This window comes from Alligator mississippiensis, chromosome 16 (assembly GCF_030867095.1).
Source record: "Alligator mississippiensis isolate rAllMis1 chromosome 16, rAllMis1, whole genome shotgun sequence".
NCBI classification, from domain to species: Eukaryota; Metazoa; Chordata; order Crocodylia; family Alligatoridae; genus Alligator; species Alligator mississippiensis.
In genome coordinates, this window is record NC_081839.1 from 3,333,960 (window position 1) to 3,352,877 (window position 18,918).

At 59.4% G+C, this 18,918-nt stretch overlaps 1 protein-coding gene across 2 annotated transcripts; it reads right to left on the minus strand.

The window, feature by feature from the left end:
* Nucleotides 1-5,729: 5,729 nt before the first annotated feature.
* MISP (mitotic spindle positioning) lies at nucleotides 5,730-17,924 on the minus strand. Of its 2 annotated transcripts, XM_019484103.2 has the most exons (6): nucleotides 17,658-17,924; nucleotides 15,523-15,725; nucleotides 8,746-10,759; nucleotides 8,011-8,174; nucleotides 7,521-7,559; nucleotides 5,730-6,441 (listed from the first exon to the last, which is right to left on the minus strand). In XM_019484103.2, the coding sequence occupies exons 2-6, from the start codon at nucleotides 15,667-15,669 to the stop codon at nucleotides 6,352-6,354; spliced, it is 2,454 nt and encodes an 817-aa protein (XP_019339648.2). In that variant the 5' UTR covers nucleotides 15,670-15,725; nucleotides 17,658-17,924; the 3' UTR covers nucleotides 5,730-6,351. The 2 variants fall into 2 exon arrangements, with proteins under 2 accessions (XP_019339648.2, XP_019339649.2); XM_019484104.2 differs by lacking the exons at nucleotides 15,523-15,725; nucleotides 17,658-17,924 and adding an exon at nucleotides 11,510-12,087.
* Between the last annotated feature and the right edge of the window lie 994 nt (nucleotides 17,925-18,918).

Sequence of the window (18,918 nt, forward strand, 5' to 3'; positions counted from 1 at the left end):
CTGCCCAGAGAAGGCGAAATCAGTAGCCCAGAGCTGGCAATCAGGTGGACCAAAAGACTTGCCTGTTCACTCCCACTGCTCCCATCACATTTCCGCTAGGATGATCAGCCACGGACTTTTCTTCACGTGGGTCCCATTTGCACTGCAGAGCAGGTCATGCAGCTGGATCCCTTTGTGGGAAGCCCTCCTGAGACTCCAGAAACCTAAGATCTCTGTGGGTCACTCCCTTGATAGGGTCCAGTCCCCTCCATAGCAGCATTTAACCTGTAGCTCTCAAGAAAGGATAAGGGCACATTACTCTGCCCATCAACAAGGCACAGAGAGCTGAACTTCCTCAGCTAAGTGCCTAGAAGATAGCTTGCCTTTCCTGCAGTATACGGTATTATCGCAAAAGCCCAAATCAGAGCAATCTGTCACCAATTTGGGGCACTGTGGGTGTCCCAATGATGCACAGACACAGATGCACATATAGGTTCTGGGTAAGAGGCAGCATGAGTAGGGACCTTTGCCAAACTGATCTGCAAGCCGCATGAAATCCAAAAGTCCTTTCCCTGGGGGATCCTTTCCCTGGGGGATTGGGTTTTACTAATAAAGAACAAAACAACCTGATAACAATCAGCCTCAACCCCTTTTTTCAGGCCTGGCTGCTTAGTGCACACCCTAGGACAACGGTTCTCAGCCCTTGAGATCCTTTGAAGGGTGTCAAGAAGCCTGAGAAGAAAAGCAGAAAAGCTAAGCAGACAGGCACAGGCCCTGCCTGGCACATCCCCTACCTCCACTGTCTGCCCCCTCTGCAAACAGGTAAGCATTGCACTATATAAAATTAGCGTTCGAAATGGGGTGCCACTCCACTCACACATGGTCAGAGACCCACTACCTTTAAACCTCCCAGCCTAAAGATCACCTCTTGCCTCCCTTATAGTCAGATAAAGTAGGCAGCAGAGCCCAGTTAACCTTTTAGGAGCCGAAAACACGGCTACAAAAACAGATCCCTGAAATATCAGCGTGGGTTGTCATAAGAGGAACCTGCTCAGCAGACAGTTAACAGACAACTTTGAGCAAGGCCTCTGGAAAGACCAGCCCACAGGCCAGGAAAATAAATGCCACGGGCCTTGGGCAAGATGCGCTTCAACCTTGCTTTCCCCAACTGAAGGCACAGCAGCCTCTGCATATTAACCCACCAAGGGCTCTAGTCCATGGTTTCCCTCCTGGGCACAGGACAGAAGGAAACGATGGACACTTGACAGGTTAACACCCTGCTGCTAGGTGCTCAGCATCCTGGCAGTGAGGGTGACTTAAATGCTTCTGTGAACCCAAGGAGAGGTCTAGAAGTACTAAAGATAAGGAGAGCAGCACCAGTTCCTCTAACGAGCTTTGTGCCTCATTCCCTAGCCTGCTTGGACCGAGGGCTCAGGTGCAGCCTGTTTGTACCAGACTTGTCAGCGCATTGCATTTTTTCACATCCTGTGGTGCTCTTAAGCTAAAAATCTAGTTAAGTGCGCTTTGCTGGCCTGGGTAGCATTCTGCCTAGATTTCCTAAATGAGATATCTTCAAGGGTTTAATTGCTACTTGGAGCGGAGCAAATAAACCGGAGAGCCATTTCATTTGCAGAAGCAACGAGACACTCCGCACCAGCAGTGCCGCAGGACTGTTAGCACTGCTTCTTTTCACGGCTCAAATTGGACTAGTAGCTGCAAGCCGCTCCTTAGCCTGGCTAATTGCAGACGGGCCCTTCCAGGGATGCAGCTGGCCACCGAGCCGGCACGGTCGGAAGTATTCAGCACACGTTCCCACACTGAAATACAACCAGAGGAAAAGCGTCCAATGTAATTGCGTCTCAAGCAGGCTCGGCATCAATATAAAGAGACCCCTCGACTGCCAGCCTTTCCTCCACAAGATGAGATCCAGCAACCAAGCTGGACTTTTTCCTTCTCTTTTATTATCCTTAACGATTCTCCAAGCCTTACTTCTCCAGGACCTACACTAACTCTCTGCCACTCCGCTGTCTTGCAGCTGAAGCCCTTAGCCCTCCTGATTGCCACTTAGCCAACAGCTGGGTGGAAGGGAGGGCATCCAACCTCCCTCAGCTGCGTCAGCTTTGGGGTGCTCAGGGGGAGAGAGAGTTGGGTAGACTTGCTCCTTTTCCTGCTGTTCAAAAGAGATGCGTTTACATACCCAGCGAGGAGAATACATTCGTTTCTCTGCAACGTTCTGCACAGATGTTCTCTGTGGCTCCTCACACCTTAGAGCAAGCTGGATGCTAAGTACATCCGCCCCTTCTACCACAGAGACTATCTTTTACTTCCAGGCTTTCCATCACTTTACTAAGAGAAGCTGCAGCTCTACTTTGCCGTCAGTCTATTGACACGGTTGAGACTCTCAGGTGCACAGGGTGAAACATTTAACCCTTACCTGCATTTGAAAAAGTCACACCCTTTGTCCTCCTAGGCGATTTCCAAATGCTTTTTTCGGAGGGCAGGAAGTCCAGAGAGCTAGCAACTGCACTACATGCTAGGTGAGGGCACCTGCTCTCCCTGCAAGGATTAGATGGCTTAAAAATGGTTTGGGGGTAATCCTTTCAACTGCCTTCTTGTCTAGAGGGGTCCCAGCAGGAGATATAGTCTATAGCTGAAAGAAAAGCATGGCAATTCTCTCCCTGTTGCATGGCTGAGCTCAGACCTCATGTCTTCGGTGGGAACAAGGAGAATGGAGGTTTAGAGAGACTCAGACTAGACTCCTCTCTTCCACCCATAGGCTCTGACATATATTTTGCCAGGGGGGCCCTAAGGCACGGGTACGTCTGACACACTTCAGGTGATGGCCCTCGTCCCGAGGGGGGCCAGGGCCCTCCGGCCTCCACTGTTCTCGGGGCCTCTGCTTCCACCTGTAATTTCCAGTTGCAAGGCTCCTTGCCTTCTCTCTTTTGGTATGAGTTGATTGAAACACAGCAGAACCCTTCATCTGAATTTGAAAGGATTCAACGAGAGCTTGAAGGCCAGGTCTCAGCCAGCTGCAATGTAAAATGGCCAAGTTACAAACTTCTCAAAAGTTGAAACGCCCCTGAACATCACCTTCCTTACAGACAGCAGTGCTGGCTGTATCTCTAGCAAAATCCCATCTTACCTGCTGCTTTTCCTCTGTAGGCAGTGGCTCCAAAGAGAAACTTCAGAACTGTGTTGGCTTTTGCTTTCCAGTATTTCTGTATTGGATCTAGCCAGACACCTGCATAATACAGGGCTGTGATATGGTTATCCCCCCATGGGGATACACCATGACCCCAGGCTGTATAGATGCCTGTTTTTCATCCTGAAAGGAAGAGATTACAGCCATCCCAGTAGCAGACTTTTCTGGGAAATGTTTGGTATGGTTGGCATCTGCTTAATAACACCATGTAGCTAAAAGGAAACAGGTGACATGTGTGGGAAGTGGAAATCCCTTCCCTTGACAGTCCTTAGCACTTGGAAATCTTTTGTGCTCTGAATCAGGAGGAAAAATTCAATCTCAGATGTGTTTTGCAGGGAAGGATGGAAAGGACCGTGCCCATGAGCCAGAGTTTTCTGGCTTCATTAGCCACCTGTAGCACCGGAGCTGGCAGCTCCCCAGGTGTACAGCCAGTGAATCCCAGCCCCTTGGGGGTCCTCTGCTGAGCTCTGGGAGCCCCTGGGAGCCCCAGCAGAGAGGTCTGCTTTTTGCTGGAGCTTCCCATGGAAACAGCGTGCCCCCATGGAGCATTTTGTTTCAGCTCGGTGATATACTGTTTGGGAAGCCAGTGTTTTGGGGAATTAGCATCTCCACGGGTGCTTTTCACCCCCGGATCTCAACACACATTGCAAACGAAAAAATCGTTCTCCCCATTTTGCCGGAAACAGCGGCACTGAGGCAGGAAAGCAAGTTTCCCAAGGTGACACAGTAAATCAGTGGCAGAGCTGAGACTAGCCTCCTCCCCACAAGTCTCCTAATTCCCCAACCCGTTCCCTCACTGCTTGGCTTTGCATGACCCCTCGATCAGCCCAGGAACTGGATGGAGAAGAAACCCAGATGCTGCACAACCGCGTACATGGAGGAACAGGACTCGCCCTGCTGCCCTGCCGAGACCAGGGGGTATTAAATAGGGCTTGGCACCTCATAATCACAAGCCCCTTGCCTATTCCTTACTCACCAGAGGAGGGAAATGCAGGGAGGGTGTGTTGTACATGAGAGGGAAGTGAACACGCAGGACACGGCTCCCTTTCCTCTTTTCATGCATGCGGTTCTTAATGTGGTGCCTCCCTGCAGCCAGTGTTAAGACTAGAAAAGCAGAAGAGGAAGTGAAAGGAAAGCCTGTTACTCCGATGTCTCCCAAAGTAAACCCAGCCCGTGCGCCCGCTACACGCTTCCGCTTGCATTGCAAGCTGAGGATGGTCGGCCTGCTAGGCGAGGCCCGTGCAGGCAGCAGGCTGACACTTGGCTGGCTTCCCACTGCTATTCTGCATGGACTCACGACTGCCGCACCCAAAGCCTCAGCCTTTCCAGGACAGCGCTGGGCCACGTGCTCAGGCTGGATCTGCGAGGGTGAGCCTTCAGAGGAGGACTCCACTCTCGTTTCACTTGCGCTCTAGAGAGAATCCTTCTCGAAAGCACCCGAGTAATTCAGGAGTCTGCATCCTACATCCAGAAGCTGCTCGCAGGGGTTTTGGTTGTAGCCGTGTTGGTCTAAGGACACAGGCAGACAAGGTCCTTTGGGTAGATGTCATATCTTTTATCAGACCAACTAAATAGTGGGAAAACTAGTACTTCGCAAGCTTTCAAGCCCAAACGCCCTTCTTCATATGCTTGAGACCCTCCATATGCTTGAAGAAGGGAGGGGTTGTGCCCGAAAGCTTGCAAAAAACAACTTTTCCAATGATTTAGTCGGTCTAATAAAAGAGATCGCATCTACCCTGGCAAAACCCGCAAAACCTTGGCAGAAGCTGCTTAAGCATCTAGGAACCGCGAGCTCAGCAAAAGGCAATGAGAATAAAGCTAAATCACTCATGCTTTAGGGGTGCTGGTTGCAGCCGTGCTGGTCTAAGGACACAGGCAGACAAGGCTCTTTGGGTAGATGTGATATCTTTTAGTAGACCAACTAAATTTAGACCAACTAATTTAGTTGGTTTATTAGACTAACTAAATCGGTTGCTCTAATAAAGGCCATCACATCTACCCAAAGAACCTTGTCTGGCTCCATCGCTTCGGCACTTCACAGGGTGACCTCTCGTTGGGCCCGTGGCCCGGTACCTTACGCGGGCAGTTCCCAGAGAGCTTTCGACTGGCGCACGGGCCCGTTCGGGGCCTGCTGCACACACACGCGTGTCACCCTAGATCCGAAAAAGGTCCCCGAGTTCTTTACTGCAGCAGCTTCAAGAGATTTCTGACCGTGCCGCCAGCCCTGCTCTTCTGGGGCCCTCTAGTGGGATGCTCCGACATGGTCTGGCTTCGGAGAGGGATGCTTCTTTTGGAGCTCCCAGGCTGCTGCACGAATGGAGGGAGATGAAGGCAAATTCAGCATGTGCCACTGATTTCCTACCCCTCTGCTTTTTCCCAGATCCCTGAGAATATTCACCAATTCCTGGGCCTCAATTCAGGGACCCAGCGACCTCCATCTCCCACCTTCGGACATAACTTTCCCTCCCCTGCCCCGTTCTTTTTAAACACGTGTGATCCCCGACGCACAAATCGACAGGCCGTTTGCACGGAGAAGAGCAGCCTGGAAGGCTGATGCAGCAGGGTGGCTCTTTAATAAATTACCTCTTTCCAAATAACCGACAGCATTAAAAATACGTATCATGTATAGCACTGCATCTCGGCAGATCACATTGACTGATGTCTAACATCTTGATTTGCCCACTGGATTGCTTCTAAAGATCCAGAGATCTGGCTGTCCAGCTAGTTTCTTAGGCCAGCTTCCACCTGGCATACCTAACCCAAAGCATCTTCAGAAACAAAATAGGACTCCTTTTCCCCAGTGCAGGGATGCACCTTCCAGTGGGAAAGGAGTGAAATTACAGTCTGATTTCATTGAATCTAGCTGTTGATTTGCAAAAGAGATTTCAGAAGAAGTGATCTGGTTTTCCATCTTCAAGGAAAAAAAAAAACCATAATAAAATGTCCTCTTGGAGCAGAAGGGAAAGGGAAAAAAATAAGCAAGCGCAAACTAGAGATTTGTAAATGGTCGCTTTGTCGATTCGGCCAGTGCAATGTCCACAGTCTTCATTCAGGGGGTCAGCTGGAGCTGGAAGGGCTCGGGGACGGGCTGAGTCTTTGCTTCCGGTGGGGTCCGACGTGGACCGCACGCAAGTGCATCGCAGAGTCTTGGCTGGCCTGAAGCAGCCTCAGTCATCGTCCTTGTTGGCAAACTGTCCTGCCTCCCAGCGCTGGGCCAGCACGTTCTTGTGGCGAATCACTCTAGTGCTTTCGACCACCTAAAAGACCCATTAAGTGTGACATTAGAGGCAGATTTCTTAGGCACCAGCTTATTTGATCTCTGTCTTAACAATACTCCTGGGCCCTGGTGTGCCATTTGCAACAGCTGATGTGAAGTGTCTCTAATGCTGGGCTCTCCCAGCTGGTTAGAAGAGCTGAGCGCCCACAACTCCTTGACCGTTCAGGCCCTGGTGACTTTAGGTGGGTATAGATGTGCAGCATAAATGCACCCATGCTAGCTTGAAGCCACGGCGGGTACCGTCCTGTCTGCAGAACAGACACCGCTACAGGGTTATGCAGCGACAACCGAGTTGGGCCTGAAAGCAGTGGCCCGTGTGCCAGGCCCACGAGGGAACAGCTGGAGGACACCTGTGTTCAATCTGAAGCATCCCTGGTTCATCACCAGGATCTCTCCCAGCTGCTCATCCCTGTTGCGAAGGGCAGAGTGGCTCTCTGGCACCCGGAGCCAGAATTATTCACTCCCTTTTAGCCTCCAGGAGCAGAGGGAGCATCGGCCCAGAGGCCGATTGTGCTAGATGAAGTCCTGGCAGCAAACTGCCCCCTCCAGCCATCACCCATCCTCTGCAGAGAGAGGAGGCAGGCATGCAGTCAAGCCACCCCCATCCCCCAGCAATCCAGGTTATCCTCCATCACACCCCTCGGGTGGTACGCAGAACGGGAGCTGAGCTACAAGAGACTAAGACACCCATCCATAAAGATATTCAGGCACCTAAATGCCGGCAGGGGTTTCTATGGGCATTAGGCACCTAACTACCACTATGTATCCAGGCCCAAGGAGCTTGTGGCACCCCAAGTGCTTGAAGCTGGGTTTTTTATGCCCGAGCCCAGCACCTTCATAATGAGATACCCCTCCTTCTTGCCCAGAGGCAGTGGAGCTAGGCTTTGCTCTTGGCGATGCGGCCCCCCACCGCCCTTCTCATGCCTTGAGACGTCCCTGCCTCAGTGCGATGTATATAGTCAGCCCAATTAAGCAGCTGGGCATGGAAGATGCTTATTATTTATCCAGAAAGTTTGGAGGGAAGGGCCTGGTGCCCCCAGGCTGGGAGCTGCACCGTACCTCTGTGTTGATGGTGTCGCTTGGCTCGATGCCTGCATACTGCAAGAGGAAAGGAGAGGGTCAGACAGCAGGAACCGGGCAGGGGGAGAGGGACTGGACCGGCTGGACCGACCAGGCCTATGTGCTAGAGGGAAGGTTGCCCTGCTTGGGCTTGGTGCAAGCGCAGTACACAGTGACTCCCATGGTGGGTGGTACGAGGCCAAGGAAGGGCCTGTGCCTGGCTACAGCCGCAGTGCTCAGCACAGAGGAGGTGGAGTGGGGTGCACGTGGCTGCCTACTCCCGAGGCGGCACCAATGTCTGCAGCTCCACGACCATAGCAAGGGGAGCCTCACAGCCAGGAAGCGAGCTCAGATCTGGGCTCACCCCTGGTGTCTCCAAACCCTCAGAGCCAGGCAGGGCACTTGGGCAGCTCCGGACCCGTGCCCCAACCCCCAGCGGGACAGCGGCTTGCACCCAGGACATCCCCAGGGCCCTGAAAGGAGCACTCACCATCCTGTCGTCCTTCTGCTTCAACTTCCTCCTGCTGAGCGGGGGGCTCTGCAGGGCCATGAACTTCCCCGAGTAGCCCTGGTAGGGGTTGGGCACGTTCATGGAGAGAGGAGCAAAGACCGGGGACTCGGACACCACGTAGCTGCCACTGATGCCGGAGGCGCCTGAAAGAGGACAACGGGGCCATGTGAGAGCGTAAAATCCCCTTTCATGGGGAGATGTTTTCCAGAGACCTTTTGGCCCTGCGGACCGAGAGGACGTACAACCAGCAGCAAGGAGCTCTCCAAAAGGGCCCCAGGCTGGATCAGAGGCTCAAGCCCTCCATCTCCTGCATACCCATCCTGCCCGACCCCGGGCTCAGTCCAGCCCATCGGTGCCCCACCAGCAGATCCTGACCGGTGTGGGCACAAGGTGCCAAGCCCTGGCTCCCAGTTCAGAGCTCAAAGGAGTTCCTCTCCATATCTCCCCAGCCCCTGTGTTCTGGGATATTTGCCCCATCCGGGGCAGGGAGCTCGGGGCTCTGTCCTTTTCCAGCAGAGAAGAGCTGGTGCTGAGGAGGTTTGAGCTCCATCCCCCTGGCAGGGGCTGGGCAGCACACTTATGGTACCCACGGTCCTAGCCAGGGAGCCCCCTCCCTACGGGCAGCATCAGGCCCTGGGCATCAGGAGGTGTGAAAGATGCCCAGGGCTCTGCACACAGAGTGCATCCCCACCCCAGCTCCTACCACCCCCATACCTGAGCTGGGAGAGGAGAGCGGTGATGGGGAGCCCTTCTCCTCCTGGCTGCCCTGCCTCAGCCGCTCGCTCCTCCTCCGCTCCTCCCGCAGCTCCTGCTCCCGCTGCAGGGTGTGCTGGATGTCCTCCTCGATCAGCACGGCCGCCTGGGGCTTCCAGGACTTCAGCGTGTACTGCTCCTCGTGGGCGCTTGGCCGCGCCGCACTCTGCTCTGCACGCTGCTGGCTTCCGCTGCCCTGGTCCGTGGCAAAGGAGAACTTGGGCTTCCAAAGCGGGGAGGAGAAGTACTCCCTATTCACCACGCCTGGCTTGGCAGGCCTCGTGCTGGCCTCAGCACCCTCTGCCCCTGCCCTGGGGAAGCCCTCCAGGCCAGGGTCCCGCTGGTATGGCGGATAAGCCTGGATGCTGAGGAGGTCCACGGCATCCACCGTGGAGCCGGCACCGTGGCTCATCATGGGCGCGCCAGTCTGGGTCCGGGCTAGCTCCTCTGGGCTCTTGGCCGGGGCTGGCGCGGCATCGTCCTGCTCGAACACCTTCCTGCGCTCGCCCAGCTCCTGCTGCAGCCCCTTGTCGTAGGCTCCCAGCAGCCTGCCTTCCCGCTTCAGCGCCTCCTCCCGCTGGGTTTCCTGCTCGATCTCCCGCTGGACGTAGAAGGAAGCACGGCCTTTGTCTTTCCCCTTCCTGCCCGGCGGAGGTGAGCGGGACATGGCGAGGAGGGGCTTGGTGTAGATCTCCACCAGCTCGCTGCTGCTCGACTGCCTCCCCAGGCCTCTCTCCTTCCGCAGGGTCTCCTCCCGCTCCAGCGCCAGGCGGATCTCCCTCTCGATGGGCGTCTCGGTCCTGGCTTTGGGCTCTTTGGCACCATCCTGGCTGTCAGGCTTGGATGGCAACGGGGCCTCGAAGACCTCAGACGCGCTCCCATCGCTGGCGTAGTCGGCGCTGGACTCGGTGGACATCTTGCCCAGGCTCAAGCCCACGTCTTCTTGGGAGGATGCTTGGGGGAAAGAGGCTGCTTCGCTATTGGGATGGGACCTTGGTGTGTCGGCTTTCTTGGGAGCACACGGCTCCTCTTCCACACCTGCCGTGTAGGCGATATTACCCCCGTCCTCCCCGCGCTGGCTGGGGGTGCCAAGGAACAGCTCCGGACACTGCCATACCCACTCGTAAGCTCTCCTGGTTGACTCCGGCTTCGGGGATATGCCTTGCTGTCCCGGCCTGAAGAGCGACCCGGGGTTGGCTTTCTCCAGCAGGAGGAACTGCTGCCGGGCGGTGGCGAAGTTGATCTGATCCGTGTCTATGCTCTCGCGGTCGACGGGCGTCAGCGCCCGCCTGGGGGAGCTGCTGTCAAAGCAGATGGCAAAGCTGGGGGCACGGCTGCCCCCCAGCTTGGCCTCGCTCTTCTCAGGCGTGCTTTTTGCAGAGCTCAGCTCGTCCATGGAGCTGCACCTCTCGGCCATGGTGGAGCTCTTCTTCACCACCTGGCTCTTGATGACCTGCTGCCTCTCTTCTTCTAGCTCCTTTGCTTTCTCGGGGGAGATTTCGGCCGGGACGCACCTGTACTGCTCCACCTCATCCTCCTCGTACAGCTTGGAGGGCTTCTTCTCCCCCCTGTAAGCCCTGAGGTCATACAGCGTCCCGGCCCTCACGACCTCCAGCTTGGACTCACGGTCTGGAGGTGGCGTCCAGAGGTCCCTCCCGCTGTCCAGGGCGTCCGCTGGGAACTCGGATGCATCTTCCAGGGCCCGGTGGGATCCCCAGCCGTGGCCATTCTCCACCTGCTGCCCGCCGTGTCCCTCGTGGCTGTGCTGAGACTTCCTCTCGCCGGGGGGGCTGGCCTGGGGAGCTGCCTGAGGGAGGTGGAAGATCGGATTGCGGGTGACCCTATCCATTTCCCAGGAAGGCTCCTCATCCAGTGCGTCTTCCTGGCCCCAGAGCTGTTGTTTGGGCCCGGGATCAATCACAGCTTCTTCATACCCCCAGTGGACTGCGGCACCAGGGACAGGGCCTTTCAGTCCCTAGAAAGGGGGGAAAAGCCACGTTATAGGATCCAAGCTCACAATGGGCGAGAGCATCCCACCGCCCCGCGCCCCACTCCTTTGCTGATCAGCCACTGCAGCTTCCCAGCGGGTGTCACCTAGCCGGGACTCGCTTTGGTCGCACACGCACACCGGTCCTGGGACGGAGGTGGTCAAACAGCATGCAGCATAAGCACACAGTCCTAGAGAGGTCGGGCTGGAAGGGACCTCCATAGCTCACATAGTCCAAGCCCCTTCTAGGAGTCTCAGCCACTTCCCCGATAGCGACTCGTCCCCAGGGATTAAATCTAATCAGTGATCAAACTTTTGTCCTGCTCCGGTGAGCTGCTCTCGCAGCCCCTCTTTGTACACAGCGACCTTGCATAACCTTAAGCTAACTATAATGCAGCTGCGCTATCACACCAGCTCACACTTAGGCTGCGGTGTGGCGGCAGTGCCCCTGGTGACTATTAAAAAACAACATCCATGGCATCACTGCCTCTTGCCGGAGGAAAGCTGGATTGCTCCACTGTGTCATAGCCTCTATATTGCTAGAACGGATGGGGATTCGCCTTTTCCCCAGGTGTCTAGAGCAGAACTGGGCTTCTGCTGCAGCGAACGTCCCCAGGGTCAGCACAGGGATTGTGTTAGGCCATGGATGTGGGGTGGGGTGAGCTTCCCGGAGGAGCGGATATGCTCAGGGAACAAAGGAGAATACATCCGCGGTGGAAGAAGAACGGAGCTAATCACCTTCTGCCTCCTTGATGGACTTGCGGGAAGAGCGGCCCTGGGTTCCCACTCCTGACATCACTGCGTGGACAGGGACCATAAACGGAGTTTTGTGGCTCATAAAACCGAGCGGACTTTATCCCAAGTATCAGGCAAAACAGGAGTAAATTCCAGCCCTGACCTTGGCATTCACTGCCTCAGCTGTCAGCTGAAATAGGGCTCGTTACAGACCTGGGTGCCAGGCTGGGAAGGGGAGAGCAGCAGGGGAGACCTTCTAGCCTAGCTGCCACGTCCCAGCTTCAGCCAGACAATTGGGAGAGAGATCACAGCCTCATGCTGTAGCCGCTGGCCCCTCCTCACTGAGTTCCCATCCATTGATCCCACTGCTGCCCCCACAACAGAGCCTAGGATCCAGGCGTCCTGGTTCCCAGGACCCCAATCCCACTAACAGACCCCATCTTTCTCATTCAATCATTCAACAAGGAGGCTGAAACCCAGCATAACCCTTGAGCAGCCAGTACCTGGAGCTATCCCAGGCTCTGAGATTGGCCCAGGCCGTGCAGCCAGCCGGTGAAAAGGCTGCGGAGCTGCCTTTTCTAGGTGCAGCCATTGGAGGGGGGGGGGGCACTGGGCAGGCTGGGACGGGTCCGCTGACCCCGGAAAAATGGGGCTTTTGAGGACAGGAATCCCTTTGCTCAGAGCTGGGTGTGGGTATTCCCGCTCGTCTCACTCTTCGCATACCTACAGTTAATCATCATTCCTTTATGGCCCCTGCTGCACGGAGCTCGGAGGCCTCTTGCCAGCTGCTTATCTCCTGCAGGGGGTCAAGGGTCCCGGCTGGGAGTGGCTGGCTCTTGGGGAATGCTGTTTGCTGTCTGCAGCTGCTAGCAGGGGGCCGCTGAGGGGCAGTTGCACAGTCCAGCCGCCCCAAGAGACTCCCAGCCCTAAGGCCGGGCAGGAGGGAATGTTCCCCAAAGCCCCTAAATCACTTAGGAGCCAACGTGCCTGAGGACTTTGAGGAATATTGAAGCCAAGCAATGCATTGAAGGGCCCCTGCTCCTCTCCTGGTTGGGATAGGAAAGAAGAGGTGCAGGGACCCCCCGTCCCTGAGCCAGAAACCCAGGAGTCCTGGTTCTCTGTCCTCTGCCTGAGCCCCTCCTCCACCCGGGGGGCTTCCCAGCCCTCCCAGGGTGTGGGGGCCGCAGGAGCTGCTCTGTCTGGAGGGGCTGGTCCTGCCCCAGGCACCTCCCAGGAGGCAGGAGGCCAAAGTGCACGGTTTGTGCAGGGCCTGTGGGGTCTGAGGGAGGGATTTGGTGGGGGCCTGAGTGCTTTAGGAACCTGCACAGGGTCTTGGGACAGAGCAAGAAGTCACAGCCCAGCCCTAGCACCCGAATGCTGGCCCGGGCTGCTGGGTTATAGCTATCTGGGCTCTCCTGGGCTGCCTGGACGCTGGACAGACCACACAGCCCTACGTGTGCACCCTCTACACACATGCACGCACACCTGCAAACCCCTCCCATGCACCTTACACACACACACCGCCTCACAGGCCCCTCACATGCACACCCACGTGCTTTGCAGAGACGCACATACATGCATGCATGCACAGAGGCCAGCACACGTGCACACTAACACGGCCGCCCCAAGACAGGGTTGCTGCTTACCAGCACACGCCTGCCCTGCTCTACGGTTAATCCTAACCAGGACGTTCAAACCACAGCAAAGCCTCCCCCCCCTCCCAGCTTTGCACACTCACGGTGGCAGGAGGGCTTCGGCATGGGGCTCTCTGGTGCCCATGGTGGCCTGGCGGGGCCTGCGGCGTATGTGAGCGGTTGGTTGTTTGCGCGCCGGGCACACCGGGCTGGGCGGGGGTGCAGAAGGGAGGCTGCGAGGCCCTGATAAGCTCCGGCCCCGAGTCCGTGGCAGAATTCCAGCAACTCCCCAGCTCTCGCTCCACCGCGGCTGATGGAGCCAAGGGCACTGACCTGCCATGTCCCTGCCTCCCTCCGAGAACCTGCCGTGGCCCCTGGCAGGGCCCAGCCCTCCCCAGCACCGAGCTCTGCCCACCTGCGTTGACCCCCTCGGCTGCAGGTGCGACCCACCCAGCACGTGGCACCGCGGCTCGGAGCCCTGCCTGCCCTCGAGGACTGCCAATGCTCGTCGGCCGCAACTGCCTTGTCCAGCTCCCAGACAGACCCCTGGGTGTGAACCCCGCCGGAGCCTGGGACACCAACCCTGACCTTGGGGGAAGGTGGTCGACTGCCATGGGAGCCAACTGTGTGGGCCGGTGTGTCACAGAATAGCCCTACAGCCTCCTTGAGTGATGCTTCAGGCTGCTTGCCCTGCCTGGTCCACTGCTCTGCTTTCTGCTCCCTGCCCCATGTTCCCTGCCCAATTGGCTGCTCCCTACGTGCTCAGCTGCTCTGCTTTCTGCTCCCTGCGGAGGGGGCTCAAGCTGCGGGCTGGGCTGGGGGGCACAGAGATGCTTTGGAAACTCTCCGGGATCCTGCCCCACCAGGATCCTGCCCCTCCGGCGCCAGGCCAGCAGTACCAGGGGTAGGACAGAGGGAACACACCTGCCCCTGTGCTGCCTGCCCCCTCTTCGATCCGTGGTGTACCACGCATGGAGGCTGCCTGTGCCACTTGTGGCATACGTGCCCCAGCCCGGCCACCTCTGGATGAAGCATGTGGGCTGGGGAGCCAGGACGCCTGGGGTTTTCTCCCACCTCAGCCACAGTCAGTGGCTCTGGGCTTCTCTCGGCGCCTCGGTCCGTGCCGAGGAGGGATCAGGTCACCAGTGCCCGAGCCTGAGCTTGCTGACATGCCAGGCGGGGGGCCGAGGTATCCGTGCAGCTCTTTGCAGCTGGGGGAAGCCGGCTTCGTGCCCGTGTGGGGCAGCGATGCCAGGCCCGGCCCCCACACCCAGTGTGGTACCTACGTCAGCCGGCGGCTGAGGAGGAAGCACATTCCAGGGGACGTGGAGGGTGACGCGAGGGCAGGAGCCGGCCTGAGCAAATATGGTGGTTGCAGGGACATGCATCCTCCTGCATGCCGCTGGGCCCCTCCCCGGGCAGGATGCCTCCTCTCCCAGCTGTCCTGCCACCCCCGGGGTTTGTTCTGGCATAACTGGGAGCAACGTCACTGCATCTCCGCTCCCAGCCCTGCCCCACAGCAGAGTGGAGCACCTCGGGCACTCAGCCGCCAGCTGCCCCCAGGCTCCTGCCATCCCCGGGGCATCTGCCCTCCCCTGCCCGTGTGAAGGCCACCGGGGCTGCCAGTGTCGCCCCTCTGAGAGCCAGAGCAAGAGGGGAAAGGAGAGGACAGATCTTTCCCCAGCCATAGGCAGTGCCCCTCTGCTCGGTGTAGAGACCCCCTCCACCCCATGGACAAGGGCAGTGCCAAGGGGGTCCATGGCAGGACCCTGAGCCTGCCACCACCTGCCGCAAGCAGAGCCCATCGCCACCTCTTCCTGCTAGAGCCGGGCACCTCATCCCCAGGCTCCCACCAACTTCCTGGTGGTGCCATCTCCCTACAGAGATAGCAATGCCGCGCGGCCGCGCTCCCGGCACGTGCTGCTTTCCTGGTGCACGGCGCTCATTCCTGATCAGCAGCTGCCGGGCGTGTGGGTGCAGGGAGAAGCCAGGCATGAGCCTGCTGGGCTGTCCAGCACGCGGCCACGGCTGAGGGGGGCTTTGCCAGACTGGCCGTGGGGCAGAGGGCACATGCAGGGCAGCAGCTGGGAAGGGCACGGCCACCGCCCTGTGCCGGCAACTTGCCCTGACAAGTGCCAGGCGGGGAGGGAAGAGCCATTCAACCAGCCCGGTCTACTTCCCCAGGGTCATGCACGGGGGGGGAGACAAGCGCGGGTTTGCTGCAGCTCCCGCTGTGGCAGCACCTTAGAGCCGGGGGTGGAGGCCAGGAGTCCTGCCTGCTCTGCCTGCTAGGCCATGCTGCCTCCCAGCTCCCTGCTCTCCTCCCCAGGCCATGCAGCCACCACCCAAGACCGGGGACGGACCGGGCGCCACTGCTCTTACCTGTCCCCGGGGCTCCAGGGTGGCACAGAGGACCTGCCAGGGCGGGGTGTACTTGAACATCTTCCCTTGGGGGGCACAGCTCCTGGAGCTGCCGTCCGTGCCCAGCACGCTGCCCAATGGCAGGGAGGATGCACGCCGGCTGGGCATCAAGCCGTCCGTCCGTCCGTCTCCGGCTGGCTACCCCGATCTATCAGCGCCCAGGGCTGGGTGGGGAGGAAGGGAGCAGGAGGGTTTAAATATATTCCCTGTGTGGCTGCGGTGACACCTGCCCGGGCGGGAACCAATGGGGGTGGCGCGGGCGCCTTGCTCCACGCCCTGCCTGGCGTGGCAGGGAGCCAGCCGCACCTGGGGAAGCAAGAGAGCGGGGCTGGGGCTGAGCATAGCCCTGTGTGGCACTGAGATCCCTGCAGCTGCTGTGGATGGGCGTCTGCCCCGAGCTCACGTTTGGCCCACAAAGGGGGCACGATAGCCCCAGCGACCTGCTTGCATTGGCTGTTCGACCCCCTGTAGCCCACCAGCTGCATTGGGGGTGGACCGGGACGGGGGGCTCGCTGTGGGCAAGCAGGTACCGTACCCCTCTCCTCCTGCTGCCCCAGGCAGGGGGTGCCCCAGACCCCAGCCCTGGGGGAGCAGCGTGTTATCTCTGCCCTTTTTGCGTGGTTGTGTGGCTGGCCACAGTCCAGCTGAGCCCATGTGTTTCTGGAGAGCGGCTGCTGTGGGCTGGGGTGCATGGAGGGGGCAAGGAAACCTCCAGATGAGGGTGCAGGTCCGGTGCAGGGCAGCATGGGGATGAACAGGGCTGGGGCATCCGGGGCGCTCTCACCCCCAAGCCAGAGGCTGCCAGTCAGGGGGGCAGAGCCGTGGCAGATCTGGGAAGGGGACGGTGTGGGGTAGCTGCAAGTCAGGATTAGAGGGCACCAGCACCAACAGATGCTGGTGAGGCTCCCAGATGGGGGAGCAGGGGGGTGCATGGCTGCAAAGGGCCTGTCCCGTGCCGATGGGACCCTGCCTGGCCCTGCTGCCGGCTCTGGGCATCCCTGGCAACAGCCCTGCCACCCCCGGGGCTGCCCAGCCCCTGCTCAGGGGGGCACAAACTCCAGAGCAGGGAAAGCAAAAGCAAAAAGAGCCTGTGGCCAGCTCAGGGGCTTCCAGCCTTCCACACCCAGAGCCACCGAACGAGGCCCAGGACCACCGCTGTGACCCCAGGACCCCCGAATCGAGGGCAGGATGGGGCTTCCTGCATGCCAGGGGCTCCTGGCACCCCGTGCCGGCGCCCAGGCCCCGTGGGGCGTTCCCGGCAGGAAGCGCCGAGGCAGCAGGACAGGGGAGGGAGCGGCAGGGAATGGGCAGGCTCGTTCTAGAAGCCGCCAGGCCACGGCCCTGCCCTTTTCCAGGGCTCTTGGCCACGGCCCGGAGCCAGCAGCCGGGGGGGGGAACCTCGGGATTGTGCTGCGGAGGCAGGATTCAGCAGCAGCCGCAAACCCTTCTCTGTCCCTGGTCAAGCCCTGCCCCACGTCAACAGCCGCCGTCTGATGGGGGAAACTGAGGCACGGGGAGGCAACAGCACTTCCCAGCGACTCGGTGACCCTGTGCTTGAATTGAGGTGTCTCGGGGCCTGGCCAATGCTCCGTCCAGCCGCCGTGCCACACACCCCGGTGCTTCCTGGACCAAGGGGGTGACAAGGAGGCGAGCCCCAGCTCTGGGCTGGGCTCCCCCTGCGATGCCCACAGCCTCCAGCCCAATGCAGAGATCTGGGTTTGGGGAGGGGTGCCCCCTTTTCTCCCTCCCCCCTGCAGATAACTGGGTTAGGGGCTTCAGCTTCTTCCACTGGCCCCAGGGCATGAACCGAGAGGCCAGGCCTGTGTCCAGAGGAGCACGACCACCCCGGGTGCCACTGCCTGGCCCCCTTGAACCTTATGGGGGCAGGGCTGCCTGCTGGGACCCCCGGGAGCTCCTCAAGCTGGAGCTCAGAGGGGGCTCAAGCTGCGGGCTGGGCCGGGGGTCGCAGAGATGCTTTGGAAACTCTCCAGGATCCTGCCCCACCAGGACCCTGCCCCTCCGGCGCCAGCCCAGCAGTACCCGGGGTAGGACACCCAGGCTGGGTCACCCACTGCCCCCAGCCTCGCCTCACTCACCTGCAGTAGGCACCCATCTCCTGGCACTCCCATCGGGGTGGAGGGGGGCGGGGGGACTCCTCCGCGTCCAGGATCACAGCCCCGGGGCCCCGGATCGGCATCCGCGGGCCCGGCGCTCCGCAGCATCTGTGGGCTAAAGCCGGGCTTTACTGGGATTTGCGGGCAACAATGGCTGGTGGCCGGGCAGAGGCGCGGGAGCTGACGGGGGCACGGCGGCCCGGGCACACAATGGGCACGGGGTGCTGACGGGGCAGCGCGGGAATGTTGCTGAGCTGGGGAAAGCCTTTGTCGGTGCCGACAGCAGCACCCCCTCCCCTTCCCTGCCCCCCCGGGGCCAAGCCAGACGCAGCAGGGAGCAGCACCCCCAGGGCAGCTGGGGCCGAGGCCCCAGAATATGGGGTCCCATCGGCATGCGTGTGTGTGTGTGTCATAGGCCCCGTACCGCAAGGAGATTCCCTGCCACATCATGGCTCCATGGCCTAACGAGACCCACAGATCTGGTCGCAGGGCTCTGTGTCCAGGGAGCTCAGGGTGGGGCGGTTCAGCCTCAGGACCCCACGCTGCTGCTGAAATGCAGCTGCTTCTGGGGTGCAGCTTGGCAGTGCTTTCACAGCCCAGCATGGGGGAAGGAGCAGGCGGCGGGGAACCTCCACTCCCCCTCGCAGGGCCTGAGCAGCGCCTCGGCCACCAGCCCTATTGGCTTTGCCCCCAGCCCCTGCACCGTGCTCCCCCGGCATGGACTGCCCTCTGCCTGGAGCCCCCGGCCCCTGGAGACGCCAGCGACGGCCGAGCATGCGGGGGGATGGGGCTGCTCCTGCTAGCAGAGACATCCTCCTGTTTTCGGGCAGGCGCCAGGGCGCAGAGGGATTAAAGCCAGTATTGTCCTATCATCTCCTCCCCCCCACCCTGGAGCGTTTGGATGGTCACGAGGCAGCAGGCTCCCGGCTCCCAGGAAAACCACCAGGGCAGAGCCAGGCGCTGGGCAGCCCCGGGGCGGGTGGAGGCAGGGACGGGACAGGCCCTTCCCCTCCTGAGGCCGTCTTAGGAAAGACCCCAATCGCCCAGGACCGAGCCCCAGGCACCAGCCCCCTGGAGATCCTGCCAGCCCAGGCAGTGGAGCAGCCCTCCTGGCAGGTAGCAGCAGTAGGCTGTTACCTTCTAGGTGGGTCAAGATGGGGACAGGCAGTCTGGGGGGCCTGGGGAAAGCCTGGGTCCAAAAGAGAGGGCATGGTTTGGAAACCATCTCCAGATGGCATCGCTC

Coding starts and splice junctions, on each gene's coding strand:
- MISP (XM_019484103.2), bottom strand. CDS start 15,669: ATGCCCAGCCGGCGTGCATCCTCCCTGCCATTGGGCAGCGTGCTGGGC. Junction 7,560..8,010: donor AGCAGAAGGACGACAGGATG/GTGAGTGCTCCT, acceptor TTCCTCTTGCAG/TATGCAGGCATCGAGCCAAG. Junction 6,442..7,520: donor GCGACACCATCAACACAGAG/GTACGGTGCAGC, acceptor TGGGTCTTTTAG/GTGGTCGAAAGCACTAGAGT.